The following is an 18,551-nucleotide window of genomic DNA, read 5'->3' on the forward strand; positions in this document are numbered from 1 at the left end:
GATGATTAGTGAGTGATGTTGAGCATCTTTCCACGTGTCTGTTGGCTATCAGTATGTCTTACTTGGAAAAATGTCTATTCAGGCCCTCTGCCCATTGTCTAGTCAGGTTGTTTGTTTTTGTTGGTGTTGAGTTGTATGAGTGCTTTGTATACAGTAAGTCCCCTACATATGAACCTTCAAGTTGCAAACTTTCAAAGATGTGAACGTGGTCTTCAGCAACTAAGTGACCCTCAGTGACAAGCTGGAGCTAGATCTGCAAGAGGATGACTTCATCAAACTCCTTGCTGTGCAACACGAGGAGCTTACTAATGAAGACCTGGTGGAGTCGGAGGCCCAGAGAAAGGACACAGAAACAAGAGGAAGAAGTAGTAACTGAAGAACCGAAGAGACTCACGATGCAGGAAATGACAAGGGGATTTTCTTTATTTGACCAGGCACTGTTAGTTTTAGAGGCACAGCACCCGAACGTAGAACGGTACATGAGGGTTGCAGCCGCCGTTCAGAATGCAATCCAGTGCTACTGTGTCATCTATGACGAGAAAAAAAGAGCTACTACCCAGACATCACTGGATCATTTTTTCAGGAGGGTAGATAGAATTGAATCCAGCAAGGAACCAGAACCTGTGCCATCACCGTCAGGTGTGAGTGAAACTGCAGCTTGCCCTCCATCTCCTATTGCTGACGATCCTTCAGCTCTACCATCTCCCACCTCCTCTCCCTCCTCCAGTAAGTCTTCTTGCCTGTTCACTTGATGCCAGCCCCTGTATGCCAGCTGTTGTACTGTACTACTGTACTTTTCAAGGTACTGTACTGTAATATTAAAAGTGTTTTCTTTATTTTTTGTGTTTTTTATGTATTATTTGTGTGAAAAGTATTATAAACCTATTACAGTACAGTACTATATAGCCGACTGTGTTAGTTGGGTACCTAGGCTAACTTCGTTGGACTTATGAACAAATTGGACTTATGACCGTGCTCTCGGAACAGAACTCATGCGTATGTAGGGGACTTACTGTATTTTAGTGGTGGCTTTACGATTTTCTATATGTAGTATCAAGCCATCTGCAAATAGTGACAGTATTACTTCTTCCTTTCCAATTTGGATTTATTTTATTTCTTTTGCTTGTCTGACTTCTGTGGCTAGGACTTTCAATACTATGTTGAATAAAAGTGGGGACAATGGGCATTCTTGTCTTGTTCCTGATCTTAGAGGAAATGCTTTCAGGTTTTCATCGTTGACTGTGATGTTGGCTGTGGTTTGTAACTGTTGGCCTCTATTCTGTTGGGCTATATTTTCTCTATACCTACTTTGATGAGGTTTTTTTTTTTTTATCACAAGTGGATGATGAATTTTGTCAGAAACTTTTATGCATCTGTTGAGATGATCATATGATTTTTATTCTTCAGTTTGTTAATGTGGTGTATCACATTGATTGATTTGTGTATATTGAACCATCCTTGCATCCCTGGGATAAATCCTACTCGATCATGGTGTATGATCCTTTTAATGTGTTGTTGAATTCAGTTTGCTAATATGTTGTTGAGGATTTTTACTTCTATGTTTATCAGTGATATTGGCCTCTAATTTTCATTTTTTGTGGTGTCTGGTTTTAGTGTCAGGGTAATGCTAACCTTATAGAATGAGTTTGGAAGCATTCCTTCCTCTCCAAATTTTTGGAATAGTTTGAGAAAGATAGGTCTAAACTCTTCTCTAAATGTTTGGTAGAATTCACCTGTGAAGCTCTCTGGTCCTGGACATTTATTTGTCAGGATTTTTTTTTTTTAACTGATTTAATTTTGTTACTAGTAATTGGTCTGTCCATATTTTCTATTTCTTTCTGATTCAGTCTTCAAGATTGTATGTTTCAGGCTTCCCTGGTGGCGCCGTGGTTGAGAGTCTGCCTGCTGATGCAGGGGACACGGGTTCGTGCCCCGGTCTGGGAAGATCCCACATGCCGCGGAACGGCTGGGCCCGTGAGCCATGGCCGCTGAGCCTGCGCGTCCGGAGCCTGTGCTCCGCAATGGGAGAGGCCACAACAGTGAGAGGCCCACGTACCGCAAAAAAAAAAAAAAAAAAAAAGATTGTGTTTCTAGGAATTCACCTATTTCTTCTAGGATGACAAATTTATTGGCATGTCATTGTTCATAGTAATCTCTAATGATCCTCTGTATTTCTCTGGTGTCAGTTGTAACTTCTCCTTTTTAATTTCTGATTTTTTAAATTTGAGCCTCTTTTTTTTTCTTGATGAGTCTGGCTTAAGGTTTATCAATTTCGTTTATATTTTTAAAGAACCAGCTCTTAGTTTCATCAGTGTTTTCTATTTCTTAGTCTCTATTTCATTTCTGCTCTGATCTTTATTATTTCTTTCCTTCTCCTAACTTTGAGTTTCCTTTGTTCTTCTTGTCGTTTCTTTAGATGTAAGTTTAGATTGCTTTTTTGAGATTTTTCATGTTTCCTGAGGTAGGCTTGTGTCACTAGACTTCCCTTTTAGAACTGCTTTTGCTGCATCCCATAGATTTTGGATCACTGTGTATCCAATGTATTACTGTCACTTTCTCCCTATATGTTTGTTAATATTTGCTTTATGTATTTAGATGCTTCTATGTTGGGTGCATATATATTTACAATTGCTATATCTTCTTGTTGAATTCATCACTCTATCATTATGTAATGTCATTCTTTGTTATAGCTTTGTTTTAAAGGCTACTTTTTTAATATAAGTATTGCTACTCCAGCTTTCTTTTTGTTTCCATTTGCATGGATTAACTTTTTCCATCCCCTCACTTTCACTCTGTGTGTATGTTTTTTTTATTTTAAAGAAATTATTATTGATGTTCGAAATTATTTAACTTCAAGGATATTAGAACATGAATGAAAAAACCTCCACGATTTTAAGTCTCCTATAATTTTTCTAATAGTTTACTATGTCTATTTTATTTTACATTTAGATCCTAATTCATTAGGATTTTATGTTTGTGTGAGATATGCAATACAAAGGGATTTCCCCCGTTCAAGTGGAAAACCAATTGTCAACCATTCATTGAGTAGTGCTGGCTTTCCCAGCTGACGTGAAATGCCTTCTTTCTCACTAGCTGAACCCCCTTTCCTGAGATGCCTCGTGAGTGTGCCCTGAAGTGAGTGAGGTAAGCTCACCAACCTGGGCTCCTCTTCTACAAGGCACAGCTACTGTCATAGCCTCTGCAGAGACAGCAGGGAGCATGCAACACATGGAAGTGCTCAGAGGCCATCAGCAAGAACCCCGCCCCATAATAACCAGGCAGTGTGGGAGCCTCAAGGCTCTGGTACTGACCACAGGGTGGGGGCTAAGGGGACGACCGCCTGCTCAGCTAGGGGAAGCTTGCTGTCTTCAGCTGGTCCCGCTTCTCCTGCAGCTTGCACGCCTGGCTGTCCAAGCAGCTGACCCTGTGTTGCAGGGTCTTTAGCTTGCTGTTCTTCTCCTCCTGCTCCCATAGGAAGCACACTTTGTTCTTGTTCTGCCAGGATGAGAAGCAGCAGGACTGCAACAAACTGACGAGTTTGTAGGCCCCCAATGCTGCCAGGATGCTCTCCTTGATGAACATGGGGCTGGTGTCCCTGTGCTCACTTAGCACAGCTTCTGTGCCTGGCTTCAGGGTAACATCTGTTGGAGGGGTGGAGGGGCTCTGGGAGGGCTTCTGAGGCATTGCTGTGAGGGACAAACTTGCGGGGCTCTGTGCCAAGCCCTTGTTGGGCCCCAGGCTGGTTTTACTGCAGTCAGGCTCCATGTCTCTCTTCAGCCTCTGTCGGTCAGCAGGCTCTCAGGGGACAGACAGCCTCTTTCCGGCATGCTTGGAGGAGAAACTGTAAGAATGAAGTGAGCCAGTAAATTTGCAAGCCCCAGGTACTGGGGGGATAAAGTCATCCATGGAAATGCCACTCTTATCTACCAGGCCCCCATCAGGGGAGGTGGTGTTCTGATTGCCAGCATCTACAGCAGACATGTTTGCTTCTCCCTGGCTGTCTAATGCTGCGCTAGCCAGATTGGCTTCTGGAGTACTTCCAGAGGCTGCTGCACCAGTTTCTGACTGGTGGCTTCTGGGCTGGGCCTGGGTGCAGTTTTACCCTACAGTGCAGCTCACTTCAACTTGCAGGACTCCAGCTTGACCACTGGGTTTTCACTTGAGGATGTTGATGACCCTGCAGCTCCTTGCCTGTCTGTTTCACTCACATGTCCCCTCAAGCCCCCTGAGGACTTTCTGGTATCCGTTCTCCTGGTGCATCCACGGCCTCCAGCTCCCTTCTTCTCAGTGAGGTGGAAGATGGAAGTCATGGCCACGATCTTGAGCAGTCAGTGCTCATCCTCCAGCCCCGTGGAGAAGCTTTCTTTGGTGAAGTGTTCACTACTGTGGAAAGACTACTTAGTGGGGGTCCAGTTATCCTTCTGAACAGCCTTTAATAACTGGATCAGACATTTTGAGTCCCTTAGGGGGAAACCTGTGGCAGGAGACAGCATGCTTCTCCCCCTTGCCCTGTCAGTTGGAGTAACTTACAGCTGCACAAAAGATCACCATCTCGGGCCTTGGGCTGTCCTGCCACTGCCAGGCTCCAGCCCTTGCCTCGTTGAGCCCAGACCAGGGCAGGACCGCCCTGAGGGGAGGGTGCAAGGCAACATGGTTGCAGGACATGGGAGCCAGGCACACAGCTCCCACTGTATGGCAAGATGGCAAGATGGCGGCACCCAGCTGCCTGCCACCTGGGCAACCGGCCCTAGGCCTGTCTTTGTGTGTCTTTAGACCAGAAACGAGTGCTTGTAGGCAGTGTATATATGGGTCTTGTTATCCATTCAGCCACCCTATGTCTTTTGATTGGCGCATTTAGTCTATTTACACTTAAAATAATTACTGATAGGTATGTACTTATTGCCATTTTGTTTTCTGTTTTTTTTAGTTCTTCTCTGTTCCTTTCTTCTTATTTTGCTCTATTCCCCTGTGATTTTTTTTTTTTTTTTGGCGGTACGCGGGCCTCTCACTGTTGTGGCCTCTCCCGTTGCGGAGCACAGGCTCCGGACGCACAGGCTCAGCGGCCATGGCTCACGGGCCCAGCCGCTCCACGGCATGTGGGATCCTCCCGGACCGGGGCACGAACCCGTGTCCCCTGCATCGGCAGGCGGACTCTCAACCACTGCGCCACCAGGGAAGCCCCTCCCCTGTGATTTGATGACTATCTTTAGTGATTTGTTTGGATTCCTTTCTATTTTTTCTATATGTATCTATTGTAGGTTTTTGGTTTGTGGTTACCATGAGGTTCATATATAACAGTATATATATATATATATATATATATATATATATATATATATGTATGTATGAATGATTATTTTAAGTTGATTATCTCCTAAGTTCAAAGGCATTCTAATCGCCCTACATTTTTACTCCCCTCACCACATTTAATGTTTTTTTGTTTTAATTAATTAATTATTATTTGTTTTTGGCTGTGTTGGGTCCTTGTTGCTGCACATGGGCTTTCTGTAGTTGCGGCTAATGGGGGCTACTCTTTGTTGCAGTGTGGGGCTTCTCATTGTGGTGGCTTCTCTTGTTGCGGAGCAAGGGCTCTAGGCACGCGGGCTTCAGTAGTTGTGGCATGCGAGTTCAGTAGTTGCGGCTCGCGGGCTCTAGAGCGCAGACTCAGCAGTTGTGGCGCATGGGTTTGGTTGCTCCGCGGCATGTGGGATCTTCCCAGACCAGGGCTTGAACCCGTGTCCCCTGCATTGGCAGGCAGATTCTTAACCGCTGCGCCACCAGGGAAGTCCCCACATTTAATGTTTTTGATGTTATATTTCACATCTTGTTGTTTTGTATATCCCTTAACTACTTGTAGATATAGATGGTTTTACTACTTTTTTTTTTTTTTTTTGGTATGCGGGCCTCTCACTGTTTTGGCTTCTTCCATTACGGAGCACAGGCTCCGGACGCGCAGGCTCAGCGGCCATGGCTCATGGGCCCAGCCGCTCTGCGGCATGTGGGATCTTCCCGGACCGGGGCACGAACCCGTGTCCCCTGCATCGGCAGGCAGACTCCCAACCACTGCACCACCAGGGAAGCCCGGTTTTACTACTTTTGTCCTTTAACCTTCCTACGAGCTACATAAGTGATTGATCTATTACCTTTACTGTATGTTTGCCTTTACTAGTGAGATTTTTCTTTTCATAATTTTGATATTTCTAGCTGTGGCCTTTTCTTTCCTGTTTAGAGAAGTCCCTTGAACATTTCTCTTAAAGCTGGTTTAATGGTGCTAAATTTTTTAGCTTTTGTTTGTAAAACTTTTTGTCTCTGCTTCAAATCTGAATGATAACCTCGTCGGGTAGAGTATTCTTGGTAAGTTTTTTCCTCTTATCCCTTTGAATATATCATGTCACTCCCTTCTGGCCTGCAAAGTGTCTGCTAAAAAGTCAGCTGATAGTCTTATGGGAGTTCCCTAATACCTCACTAGTTGCTTTTCTCTTGCCGCTTTTAAGATTTTCTCTTTAATTTTTGCCATTTTCATTATAATGTGTCTTGGTATAAATCTCTCTGGGATCATCTTGTTTGGGCTTCTCTGTGCTTCCTGGACCTGGATGTCTGTTTCCTTTCCCAGGTCAGGGAAGTTTTCAGTTATTATTTCTTCAGATAGTTTCTCTGCCCCTTTCCCTCTCTCCTCTCCTTCTGGGACCTCTGTAATGTGAGTGTTATTATGCTTGATGTTGTCTCAGAGGTTTCTTAAACTATCCTGCTTTCTTTACAATTCTCTTCTCTATTGAGTTTGGGTGATTTCTACTACTCTCTTTTCCAGATTGCTGATCCATGCCTCTGTATAATCCGATCTACCATTGATTACTTCTAGTGTATTTTAAAATTTCAGTTATTGTATTCTTTAGCTCTGTTTGGTTCTTCTTTATGTTTTGTCTTTGTTGAAGTTCTCGCCGTGTTCCTCCATTCTTCTTCCACATTTGCTGAGCATCCTGATGATCATTACCTTGGACTCTTTATTGGGCAGATTGCTTATCTCCACATTTGTTCTTTTTCTGAAGTTTTTGTCTTGTTCCATTGTTTGGAACATATTCCTCTGTCTCCTCATTTTGCCCAATTATCTGTTTATTTCTATGTGTTAGGTCAGTTGATTATGTTTCCTGATCTTGAAGAAGTGGCCTTTTTTAGGAGACATCCTGTGGGGCCCCACAGCACACTCCCCTCTGGTCACCAGAGTTATATGCTCTAGGTGTGCTCCCTGTGTGGGCTGCATGGTCCCTTATGTTGTGATGAGCTGACTGCTGTAGGTGCACTGGTAGGCAGGGCTGGCCCCTAGTCTGGTTGGCCGTGAGGCTGTGTCTTGTGCAGTGGCTGTGCGCCCACTGGAGGGCAGGCTGACTCTGCAACCCAGGAGGTACATGGGGCTGCTGCTGGCCTCCTGGTTGTTGGGCTGGGGCCCCCCATGGCTGTCTGCACAGCCTAGGGGGTTTGGAAGCCCCCGCTTTCTTAAAACTGGTCAATGGTTTAAAAATATTGGTTGAATTAAAGTTCCTACTAAAAAGCCATACATATTTTAAATTTTTGAATACATTATCTCTTAGTGAAAGGGACTAGAGATAGCATAAACCAGTTACTTGAGTTGACAACAAAAGTGTAAATATGACCATAGTTCCTGTTTGCCAATGGTTATCACCTGTTTACTAATACTAGCCCAAGTTTCATAGCCTACATGTAAGAACTCAACATCATGTTATGTGACATACTCTTATGTAAATGTATTGATTTTCTCCTCTTAAGGAACATTCATTCTAAGAAGTTAGGGAATGGCTTAAATATATATCAATATAAATCAGAAAGACAGAAGTTTATTTATTCAGCAAATACTTATTGATCACTGTGTGCCAGGCACTGATCTGAGCATCAGACATCAATGACCAAAAGTAGACAAAAATATCTGCAGTCTAGTGGGAGAAAGAATGCAGTCATAAAATAAATGATAAACATAATAAATAAGAAATGCATATTGTATACAGGAAATTGATGAAGGCTATGCAAAAAGAAAAAGAAAAGACTGACAACATGATAAGAGGAATCCCAAGGGCAGGAAGAAGAGAAAGAACCATCAAATGAGATTGAGAAGACAGAATCCTGTGAGTGACATAGAGTGTGATGTTCTGGAAACCTAGAGAAGGGAGTTTATCAAAGTAGAGGGAATAATCAGCAGTCAGATGCTTCTAAGTGAGTCAGATCTGAGAACAGGGTGTAGGAGTTAGCAACAGGAAGGTACATTGATGATGTTGACAAGTTTCAGTTAACTTGTGCAGTTTAATTCCTTTTGGTCATGGAAGAATAATGACGAAGAAGAGTTACTGCTAAGCTCTCTTCTTTTTTTTTTTTTTTTTTTTTTTTTTTCCGGTACGCGGGCCTCTCACTGTTGTGGCCTCTCCCGTTGCGGAGCACAGGCTCCGGACGCGCAGGCTCAGCGGCCATGGCTCACGGGCCCAGCAGCTCCGTGGCATGTGGGATCTTCCCGGACCGGGGCACGAACCCGTGTCCCCTGCATCAGCAGGCGGACTCTTAACCACTGCGCCACCAGGGAAGCCCTAAGCTCTCTTCTTTTTGTGGTCTTATGACACTAGTGGTAGCTTGATCTTTGGTAAATGTGTAACATCTAGGTTGCCATTCACAGAAAACTTAAGATCCTGCTGGCTATGCTTCAGTATCAACCTGGTCAGAGTGAACAAATGATTGTTAAGATTCCACTGAGAGCAACAGTAGGGAATGAAATTTCTGTTGTAAGAACCCCAAACCCAGCACCTCAGGAGCCAGTCATTTGGTAGTTGGCATTATATATATTCAAGGCTAACTAAGAGAATCTGTGATGTGTGGGCATTATAATCAGCTGACTCCAGGTGGCGTTCCTGGAGGCTGCTATAGAAAGAAAGAAAGTAGCTTAACGAGGAAGGAATTCAACCCTGAGTTTAACTCCATTTGGTCCACTAAGAAAAAGAATACCAAGTCTGGTGGAGAATTTGCCTTCTTTAATTTAATGTGTATTCTAGATTTAGAATACATATGATTAACTTGGGGGAGGGGAGTGATCAGAAACTTAACATTTACATGTTGTCACCCTAGCAAGGGCATATTGAGTAGACAGCATCATCGTGATATGTGGGCTGAGGTGAGTCTGCTCCAGATGAGTTTCTCTCAGAGTTAATTGACAGAAACTACCCACCTTCGAGAATTTTTATTACCTTAGGAATGCTATGCCAAGACTGAAACACAGCTGTGGGTGCTGTGCTGACGCCCACATTGCCAGTGTCAGGAAGGATGTACTTTTTTTTTTTTTTTTTTTTTTTTTTTTTTTTAGGATGTACTTTTAAACCTCTAATTTCTCTAATAATGTCTTTAGTGATTTGTGTAGGTTTGGCATTGTGAGGAAGATGCTTCCTGGCTTGGTTTATAACAAGAATTCAGTTTGCAGTCTTAAAATGTGTATTGTCTTAATATGCATGTGGAAGATACTAACAAGTTAGAAAAAAGATCTGACTAAAATACTGTCCTGTCCATCTAACAAAACTTACCCACCCATGATATATGAAAATAAATGAAAATTACATGTTTTATGCTAGAATAATCTATTTATCTATTGGTTCCTGTTTTATACCAAGATGGCAATATATAGTGCTGAAAGAGAGCCAGCTTTCATATTCAATTCCAATCTGACTCCTTTCCTTTTCTCTAATGGAAAAATTGGATTGGACTCATGTCAACCTATAGAGTGGAGGAAGAATAAGCTTTTGTAAATAAATATTTTTAAAGAGGTAAGGAATAGCACTCTTTTTAAATATTTATTTATTTTCGGTACGCGGGCCTCTCACTGTTGTGGCCTCTCCCGTTGCGGAGCACAGGCTCCGGACGCGCAGGCTCAGCGGCCATGGCTCACGGGCCCAGCCGCTCCGCGGCATGTGGTATCTTCCCGGACCAGGACACGAACCTGTATCCCCTGCATCGGCAGGCAGACTCTCAACCACTGCGCCACCAGGGAACCCCGAAATAGTACTCTTTTGCTTGAAATATAAAGCTTCATAACCAGTTGGTAACTATATTATTTTGTAGATGTTATGGCATGTTTCTTTTAATATATAAAATCTGAGGGATCCTTTCCTAACTGGTAGATTCACTGCAAGGATTGATTATATTTATCAAAATAAATATACATTCAGCTTTTAAGTAGACACTAGTACATAAAGCAGAATATCCCTATATTGCTTACAAAAGGAATATATAGAATTTATTTCCATTCTGCTGGTGTATATAAAAACATTTGTTTGGATCTGAAGTGTGTTAATTTTTACCTTTACATTGCCTTTGTCCCATCTTACAAACTCAAAACCTTATTGGAATAGAATCATAGAATTAGAATTTTAAACCTGGAAGAGACTTTAAGAGTTATTTTATTTCAATTTCTTAATTTTTCTATTGAGGAACTAAAATCCAGAGAATTTAAGAGTCTTTTTTCAGGTTACCCAGCTAGAATTAGAACCCAGCTTTCTGACTCCTTATATTTATGCTATAATCTGTCTCCAACAAGTTAGTTGAATAGCAATTAAATAAGTTGGCAGAAACTTTAGGTCTCGCTTGTGTTTATGTCCAGGCTTCAAAGTGATCCCTCATTATTCTTTATCACTTAAAAAAATTCTTGCAAGCACATTAGGTGAAAGTAATGCTAGGGATTCTCCTATGACTTGGTCCTGTTATGAAATCTAAAGAAATCAATGCTCATCTAGAGCAAAAAACATGAACATACTCAGTACTGAAGTTTTCCTTCTTTGTGCTCCACTAATTATGATAATGATTTGAGTAGTTCCATAATGATTGTCTTAGTCTATTTGGGCTGCTTTAACAAATTACCATAGACTGGAAGGCTTATAAACAACAGAAATTTATTTCTTACATTTCTGGAGGCTGGGAAGTCCAACATCAAAGCCTGGGCAGATTTGGTATCTAGTGAGAGCATGCTTTCTGGCTTATAGATAATTGTCTTATCCTTGTATCCTTACCTGGTAGAAGGGGCAAGGGAGCTCTCATGGGTCTCTTTTTCATAAGGGCACTAATCTCATTCATGAGGGCTCCACCCTCATCACCTAATTACCTCCCGAAGGTTCCACCTCCAAATACCATTACACTGGGGATTAAAATTTTAACATATGAATCTGGGTGGTGGGGGGGACAAACTTTCAGTCTGTAACAATGATTTAACATCCACCTCATCCTTAAATACTGCTCCCAGATATACTCTATGGCTTTTTAAAGGACTAATTTGGGAAAATACTGATTAAAATAAAATAGTATAAACACTGATAAGTACTGAACTGTTCAAGGTCACTAGGGTACAACTGTATTTTTATAATTCAAAATCTTCCACCAGGCATGTTTTGGGTTGTGGTTATTTCTGAAATAGAATTGAGGAGTCGAGACTGACCTACTCAGATAAATAGTCTGAGGATAAAGATGACACTAGCCAATTTGAGCAGCAGGGAAGAAGAGTCAGAACATTTATGAATCTGAGTTTTATTTTGTGTGTCTGAAGAACTATTGTTAGCTTAAAGCAAGACCCTGTGCTTTGTTTATAGAGTTCAGTGTATGAAGTTTAATAGAGCTGGATTTCTGCTTCACGATACATAACATTGAAAAAGTCAGTATCCACAGAAATCCAAATATGCATTCATGTATTCATTGACAAATAGCTTTAATGAAGTGGAATTTTTTTTCTTTTTTTTTTTGTGCTTGTGGGATCCTAATTCCCTGACCAGGGATTGAACCCAGGCCCTCACCTGGGCCCTCGGAAATGAGAGCAAGGAGTCCCAACCACGGGACCACCAGGGAATTCCCATGAAGTGGAATTTTTTTATGTATGTCACTGAACTTAAAAATTAAAACTAACCAGGGAATTCACTGGTGGCGCAGTAGTTAAGAACCGCCTGCCAATGCAGGGGACATGGGTTTGATCCCACATGCCACGGAGCAACTAAGCCCATGCGCCACAACTACTGAGCCTGCGCGCCTAGAGCCCGTGCTCCACAACAAGAGAAGCCACCTCAATGAGAAGCCCATGCACTTCAATGAAGAGTAGCCCCCGCTCACTGCAACTAGAGAAAGCCCGCGTGCAGGAATGAAGACCCAACACAGCCAAAAATTAATTAATTTAAAATAAATAAATAAAATTTAAAACTAACCAGACCCCTAATGATATCTCAACATTGTTCAAAAGGTGTTTATGCATATAGTTCGTATATGACTTAGACATAAACTAAAGATTTTATTTTTATCTATGACTATATAAAGTCTGTACTCGTATTCCCAAAACAAACAAGAAAGTAACAAATTGGTATGTATGAAAACGTATTTCCGTTTGTTTGCAGGATGTGAATTGCTTGAAGATAGGAATGGTAATAAGCACTTATAAATATCTGTTAATATAAGTAAATAGCAAAAGAGTGTTCTTGGACTATATTTGAAGGGCCTTAACAAGATTAATTTGATTTTAAAAGAGCCAGTCCCCCAAAATGACACATACTGCAAAAATTAAAAAATTTCTAATCATACTCTTCTTCAGCAATGTTCTCAACATAGTAACATTTGTAATCCCAGTTCCCCAGATTGCCTTGATTACTGGCCCTCCTCTGATATTTTCTATGTAATACATTTGCCAAACTTTAAAACTCTAAAACCTGCTATATAGGGATCTTTCAAGTATTGTATGAGAAATGATGAAAGCAAGCAGTTTGCTATGTTATTATCATGTTAGTTTCTCTCGGTAGTTCTCTTAGAAATGACAGGCTTTAATGATAAGCTTTCATTTGAGTTGATCAAATATTCTCTGATGTGACTATGTTTTAAAATATATTTGCAATTCTGATTTTTCAGAAATAATCACTTTCAATCAGAGTCAAAACCATAGGAACTTATTCATGCTAAGTGTTGTAGCTTTTTGACATGTAGGAATAGCTGATGTGGGTGAGGTGTCTAGCTTGATGTTTTATCTCTAGCTATTCATCAGCTAATCCTCCTCCCTACTTCACTGAAAATATTTTCATTCTGTCTGACAAAAAGTAAAAAATTACATTAACTGCGACTAAAAATGTATTGCAGATGACACATTAATGAGACTAATGGTTCTTGCCTTATTCTCTGAAGTTTTCACATTCTTACCTTTGGTGAACGAGATCCAGATAGTTTAATAATTATACAAAAGATATCCTTTCTGGGGGCAACTCTTGGGAACAAGGTTGCAGTAAAGGTTTTCAGGTTTTTTTAAACATTAATTTTAAAACAGCAAAGGGACCAAGTAAATGTTATAACTATATACTAAAAGTCCACTTGGGCAAAATATCTGGATGTGTCCAGTTAATCAAAATAAAGCGTGATGAAAGGTAAAGACAGGCAATGCTGACAAAGAGTTTAGGTCTATGAAGGAAGATTTTGACTCATCAAGAAAAATTCAGTTAACTTAGCATGAAAGGAGAAATGGCAATATTGTTTATAAAGCATTTGGATTTCAAAGGATGCCATCAATTTATTTCATAATTGTTAAAGGGTAGTAACTTTCAAAATTCTTTTCATCATAATCAGGATTCAGTATGTACTTAATATATATCTGGAATACTTACCTTTACCTCATGCACCTTATTCTATTTCCTTTTTTTAAAAAAAATGCTCACAGTTCATAAATTGATTTACCCACTAATGGATCATAATCTACAATTTGAAGAATACTGATGAATGATAAACAGAATTTTCTAAGTTTTTAATTTTCCCTTGGGGACTTAGAACATAAACATTTTAATTTTATCTCTTTCTAAACCACTCACTTTCTTGGTCCCACCTAAACCCTGTTATCACAAAAATTGCACCAGCTCCAAAATCATACACACAGGTATCCTGTTCTCAGACTACAACACTCCATCCTTTTAGGTTATATGCCCAAGTACTACCACTACCACTAAAATTCTTTTTTTTTTTTTAATATTTCTATAGTGTTATTTATTTTATTTTTTGGCTGCGTTGGGTCTTTGTTGCTGCGTGCGGGCTTTCTCTGGTTGCGACGAGTGGGGCCTGCTCTTCGTTGCGGTGCGCAGGCTTCTCATTGCGGTGGCTTCTCTTGTTGGGGAGCACGGGCCCTAGGGCGCGCGGGCTTCAGTAGTTGGGGCTCACAGTCTCTAGAGCGCAGGCTCAGTAGTTGTGGCGCATGGGCTTAGCTGCTCCGCGGCATGTGGGATCTTCCCCGACCAGGGCTTGAATTTGTGTCCCCAGCATTGGCAGGCAGATTCCCAACCACTGTGTCACCAAGGAAGTCCGGCATAAAAGTTTTTAATGTTGATGTAGTTCAGTTTAACTCTTTTTTACTTTTGCTGCTTGTATTTTTGGTGTCATATTTAGGAAAGCCATTGCCTAATCCAAGGTCTTGAGGTTTTACTGCTGTGTTTTCTTTTAAGATTTTTATAGTTTTAGCTCTTATAATTAGGTCCATGATCCATTTTGAGTAAATTTTTGTATGTGGTGTAAGGAAAGACACTAACTTGATTATTTTGTGTGTGGATATCCAGTTGTCCCAGCACCATTTGTAGAAAGTACTATTTTTTCCCCATTGAATTGTCTTGGCGCCCAGTCAGTGATGATTTATTCACATGTTATTAAATTCAGTATCTGATTTTTCCCTTATCTTGTTTGACTTCTCAGTAGTATTGACACAGCTGACCATTCTGTTCTTCAAATATTCTACTCTCTTGGTTCACCTTTCACTTATCTTGCTGTCTTTTCAGTATTTATAGGTTCCTTATCTTCCACCAAGCTTCTCAGGGTTGGGTTTTCAGTTATTATGGCTGTGTAACAAATTAGCACAGAACTTAGTGGCATAAAACAATCATTTATGATGCTCATAGTTTCTTTGGGCCAGGAATTAAGACTGGGCAAAGCAGGGTCAGCTTATCTCTGTTCCAGGATGTCTGGGGCCTCAGGCTGGGACTGGTATCATCTGAAGGCCTTTGCCATTACATGTCAGGCAGTTGATAATAGCCATTGACTGGGAGCCTCAGCTGACACCCACATGAACCTGTCCATGTCCCAGAGGGAGGGGAATGGCAGAGGAAGGGGAGGAAAAGGAGAAAAGGGAGGAAGAGAGAGGAAGAGAGAAGAGAAAGCCAAGGGGAAGTCTTGTAGTCTTTTATGACCAAATTCCAGAAGTCACAGCATCACTCTTGCCACTTTTTTTTTTTTTTCGTCAAAGTCTCATTCACATTCGAAGAAGGGAAAACAGATTCTGCCTCTTCACTTGGAACGGTAAAGTTCTTAAAGAGCATGTAGGACCAGAAATATTGCTGTGACCTTTTTTAGAAAAACAATCTGCCACCGTCTGTTCTGGCCGCACAATTCACATCCTTCCCACATGCAAAAAAGTCACTCACCCTCCCCACAAAGTCTCCCAAAGTTTCATCCCTTAATGGCATCAGGCTCAGGCTTGAGGTTCAGGATCTCAGTGAGGTCAGGTCCAGGTGAGATTCCTTGGGTATAATTTCTTGATGACAGCTCCTTGAATATAGTTCCATTTGATTTGAAAACTTGGGGACTAAAGAGGCATATTATCTACCCCCTTCCCCACTACTACCCAACATACAATGCGTATGTTGGGAAGGTACTTACTATACCAAAAGGGGGAAAACAGGAGGCACATAGAAGTCACTGGTCCATAGCAGTTCTCTTTTTATGTTTTCTTTATGTGATCTATTCTATTTCCATAGTTTAAAAAAAATTTTTTTTTTTTTTGGCCACGGTTCGCGGCTTGTGGGATCTTAGTTCCCCCGCCAGGGATGGAACCCATGCCCCCTGCAGTGGCATTGCGGAGTCCTAACCACTGGACTGCCAGGGAATTCCCCTCTATTTCCATAGTTTTAAATACCATCCATACATTCATGACTTCCAAATTTCCTAACATCTCTGAGCTCCACACTAAAATATATAATGAGCCATCTGACACCTTCACAAGGATATCTCACAGATTTTTCCAACTTAACATGGCTAAAATGAATTCTTATTTTCTACTTTACCCTTTTCCTCCACAAATCTGTCTTTTCCTGGTTTCTCCATCTAGGTGAATGATGCCACCATTCACTGAGTTGCTCAGACCAAAACCTTAGGACTCAGGCTCATTCCTTTCTGTCTCTCACCTCTACATACAGTAATCAGCAAGTTCTATATTTTCTTTCTCCAAAATCACTTTTTAAAAAAAATCTCACCTGGATTGCAACAGTCTCCTTATTGGTCACCCTCCTTCATTCTTGCTGCCGTCCAATTTTCTTTGACACAGCAGTCAAAGTAATATTTTAATTAATATGCCTGGTTATGACACTGTCTAGCTCACAATCTTCAGTTACTTCCCCCTGCATTTTGAGTAAAACATCCATGTAACTGGCCTGTTCCTGTTCCTCTGACCTTATTCCTCACTACTTTCCCCCTTACCCACTATACTTTATCTTCTTTGGGCTTCTTCCGGTTCCTCAAACATACCAAGCTTTCAGAAAGGGCCTGTACACATGCTGTTTTCTCTGTCTGGAATATTCTCCCCCAGCTTCCCACTTCCACATAACTGCGTCTTTCTCATCCTTTGAGATATGGCATTCCTGACTATTCTAAGTAGGTACTTCCCTTTAATACTTTCAATCCTATTTGTTTCCTTTATAAAACGTATCGCAATTTTAAGTTATATCCTATCTGTTTACTTATCATCTGTCTCCCTAAGCCTCCCCAGGTCAGGGGCCATATCTGTGTTATTCACCAGTGTATACCCAGTGCCTGGGCGACTGCCTACCATATTATATGCTCTCAACAAATATGTAGTGAATATTGTTTAAAGGTATAATTTTGTTTTGAGACAATGTTAATAATTAATAAGTAATTAGTAATAATTTAAAATGTGATGGTTCCTAATTCTTACTGAAATAGCCTTTTTTTTTCTCTTTTAGTAACTGCCCTTCCTTTTTGGCTGCTGCTTTAGCCAGAGCCACATCAGATGAAGTCCTTCAGAGTGATCTTTCTGCACATTATATTCCAAAGGAAACCGATGGCACAGAGGGGACTGTGGGTAAGTACTTTTCTGCATTATTTGTTTTAAATTTTAAAATCTTCTCCTGTGTAGCGATTCACAGAAAATGTCTACAAAATACTGTATCTAATTATGTTTACCCACTGGTTGATTTTATAGTAGTAGCAAGAGAAAAAAAAGCAAAAAAATTTTTTTCAAACTAATCAATAAAAGTAGGGAAAAGAGGGGAAAATACAGGCATATTTTGAAACCACATGAAGGTAACTGGAGTGAGAGATTATCGTAACAGTATGTTATCATAAATAATACCTAGATAAATGGAGAGGTGACAGTTATGTAATGTGATTTAATTGCCTGGATCATTGTACATCTTTTTTCCAGGTAAATTATGAGGCTTTAATTATTAACGAAGGCATGTTTATTAATGTGTTAGCCTTATACATATTTGACAGACTAAAAAAATACCAATTGTTGTAAAAATTAGGGAATGGCTACTCAAAATTGTTGGGAATTTTAATATTTCACTGTTTGTTCTATTTTAAGCATTTGCCTTTAAACATGGTGCAGAAGGAACAAAGCGTATATTAATGAATCAGGACAGCTGGATTCCAGAGAATGTGAGGCAGATATAAAAATAAACATTCTTATTCTTCCTTTATCTCTCCAGATAATTTTTGACAGAAAACTGGCAAAGAAGGAATTCCTCTGCTTGTTTTTACTGAGAGTAATTGATTCACTTGGAACCAAATTGTTCCAGAGTCAAGTTGGATGGAATTCCTGCTGCAAAGCATTGGTCTTTCCTCTTGTACTGATGCATGAAGTAAAAGCCCTATAATGAAAAGATGAGGGAGATTAAATTCTGCTTCACTGCAGCCAGGGTGATGGCTGACTCAGCGGAGCTCAGTACAGTGACATTAACGACTGATGAGTAATTTACAGCTGTGAGGGGGTGGACTGCTACTTTGGACAATTTTCTCTTTTTCGCACCCTTTTTAATTTAATTTTATTTTTCCATTTCAAGCAGCAATTATTTATATACTGATGTTCTTACACCACTTCCTGCAGGAGAATACTTAACGTAGCAAGATGGAAGTGTTGCCCTACGTGCCTACTTTGGAAGAATTTTCTGAACCCCCATAAGATAGCGAAAGTGTAATTAAGGATTATTGTTTTGGTGGATATCATTGGTCATTCAGATTTCATATTTTCCCAAGAGACTACCCAGTAATGTCTCCGTGCCACTGCTGTGATTCAGAATGATCTATTATAGTTCCAGACTGTTTGCACGTCCTTCCTCTCTTTAACCCAAATCACTCAGTGTGAACTGCACTGAGGAGAATCCCTACAGGGCGTATTGTGTTTAGCCATACATCAGAATGGGAAATGAGCATACTGAATAAGGCCTGCTGTCATTGTCTTAAAGGCACTGAAGTCCCCACTGAAATGCCCTTTGACTTTTCTCTTA

At 40.7% G+C, this 18,551-nt stretch overlaps 2 protein-coding genes and 1 pseudogene across 12 annotated transcripts in view; 1 reads left to right on the forward strand and 2 right to left on the reverse strand.

The window, feature by feature from the left end:
• PPM1E (protein phosphatase, Mg2+/Mn2+ dependent 1E) overlaps positions 1-18,551 on the forward strand; it is a 197,984-nt gene that overhangs the window by 154,631 nt on the left and 24,802 nt on the right. For all 4 annotated transcript variants that reach the window (XR_013825143.1, XR_013825144.1, XM_079906088.1 and 1 more), the window contains exon 2: positions 17,007-17,125. Coding sequence is in view for 2 of the 4 variants with exons in the window: in XM_079906088.1 (XP_079762214.1) it covers positions 17,007-17,125 (119 nt within the window). In the remaining 2 variants the exon portion in view is untranslated. The remainder of the gene's footprint in view (positions 1-17,006; positions 17,126-18,551) is intronic.
• Positions 3,293-4,738, reverse strand: LOC307177995 (peroxynitrite isomerase THAP4-like; annotated as a pseudogene). The gene has a single exon. The product of its transcript is annotated as a peroxynitrite isomerase THAP4-like (transcript).
• Positions 17,154-18,551, reverse strand: part of TRIM37 (tripartite motif containing 37) — a 155,670-nt gene continuing 154,272 nt past the window's right edge. For 2 of the 7 annotated variants that reach the window (XM_079906084.1, XM_079906080.1), the window contains one exon: positions 17,156-17,915. In XM_079906084.1, the coding sequence (XP_079762210.1) occupies positions 17,820-17,915 (96 nt within the window). In that variant the 3' untranslated portion in view covers positions 17,156-17,819. Of the gene's footprint in view, positions 17,916-18,551 lie in introns of all 7 variants that reach the window. The other 5 variants (XM_079906086.1, XM_079906079.1, XM_079906082.1 and 2 more) reach the window with 5 other exon arrangements.

Source organism: Stenella coeruleoalba (genome assembly GCF_951394435.1).
Source record: "Stenella coeruleoalba genome assembly, chromosome: 19".
Taxonomy (NCBI): domain Eukaryota; kingdom Metazoa; phylum Chordata; class Mammalia; order Artiodactyla; family Delphinidae; genus Stenella; species Stenella coeruleoalba.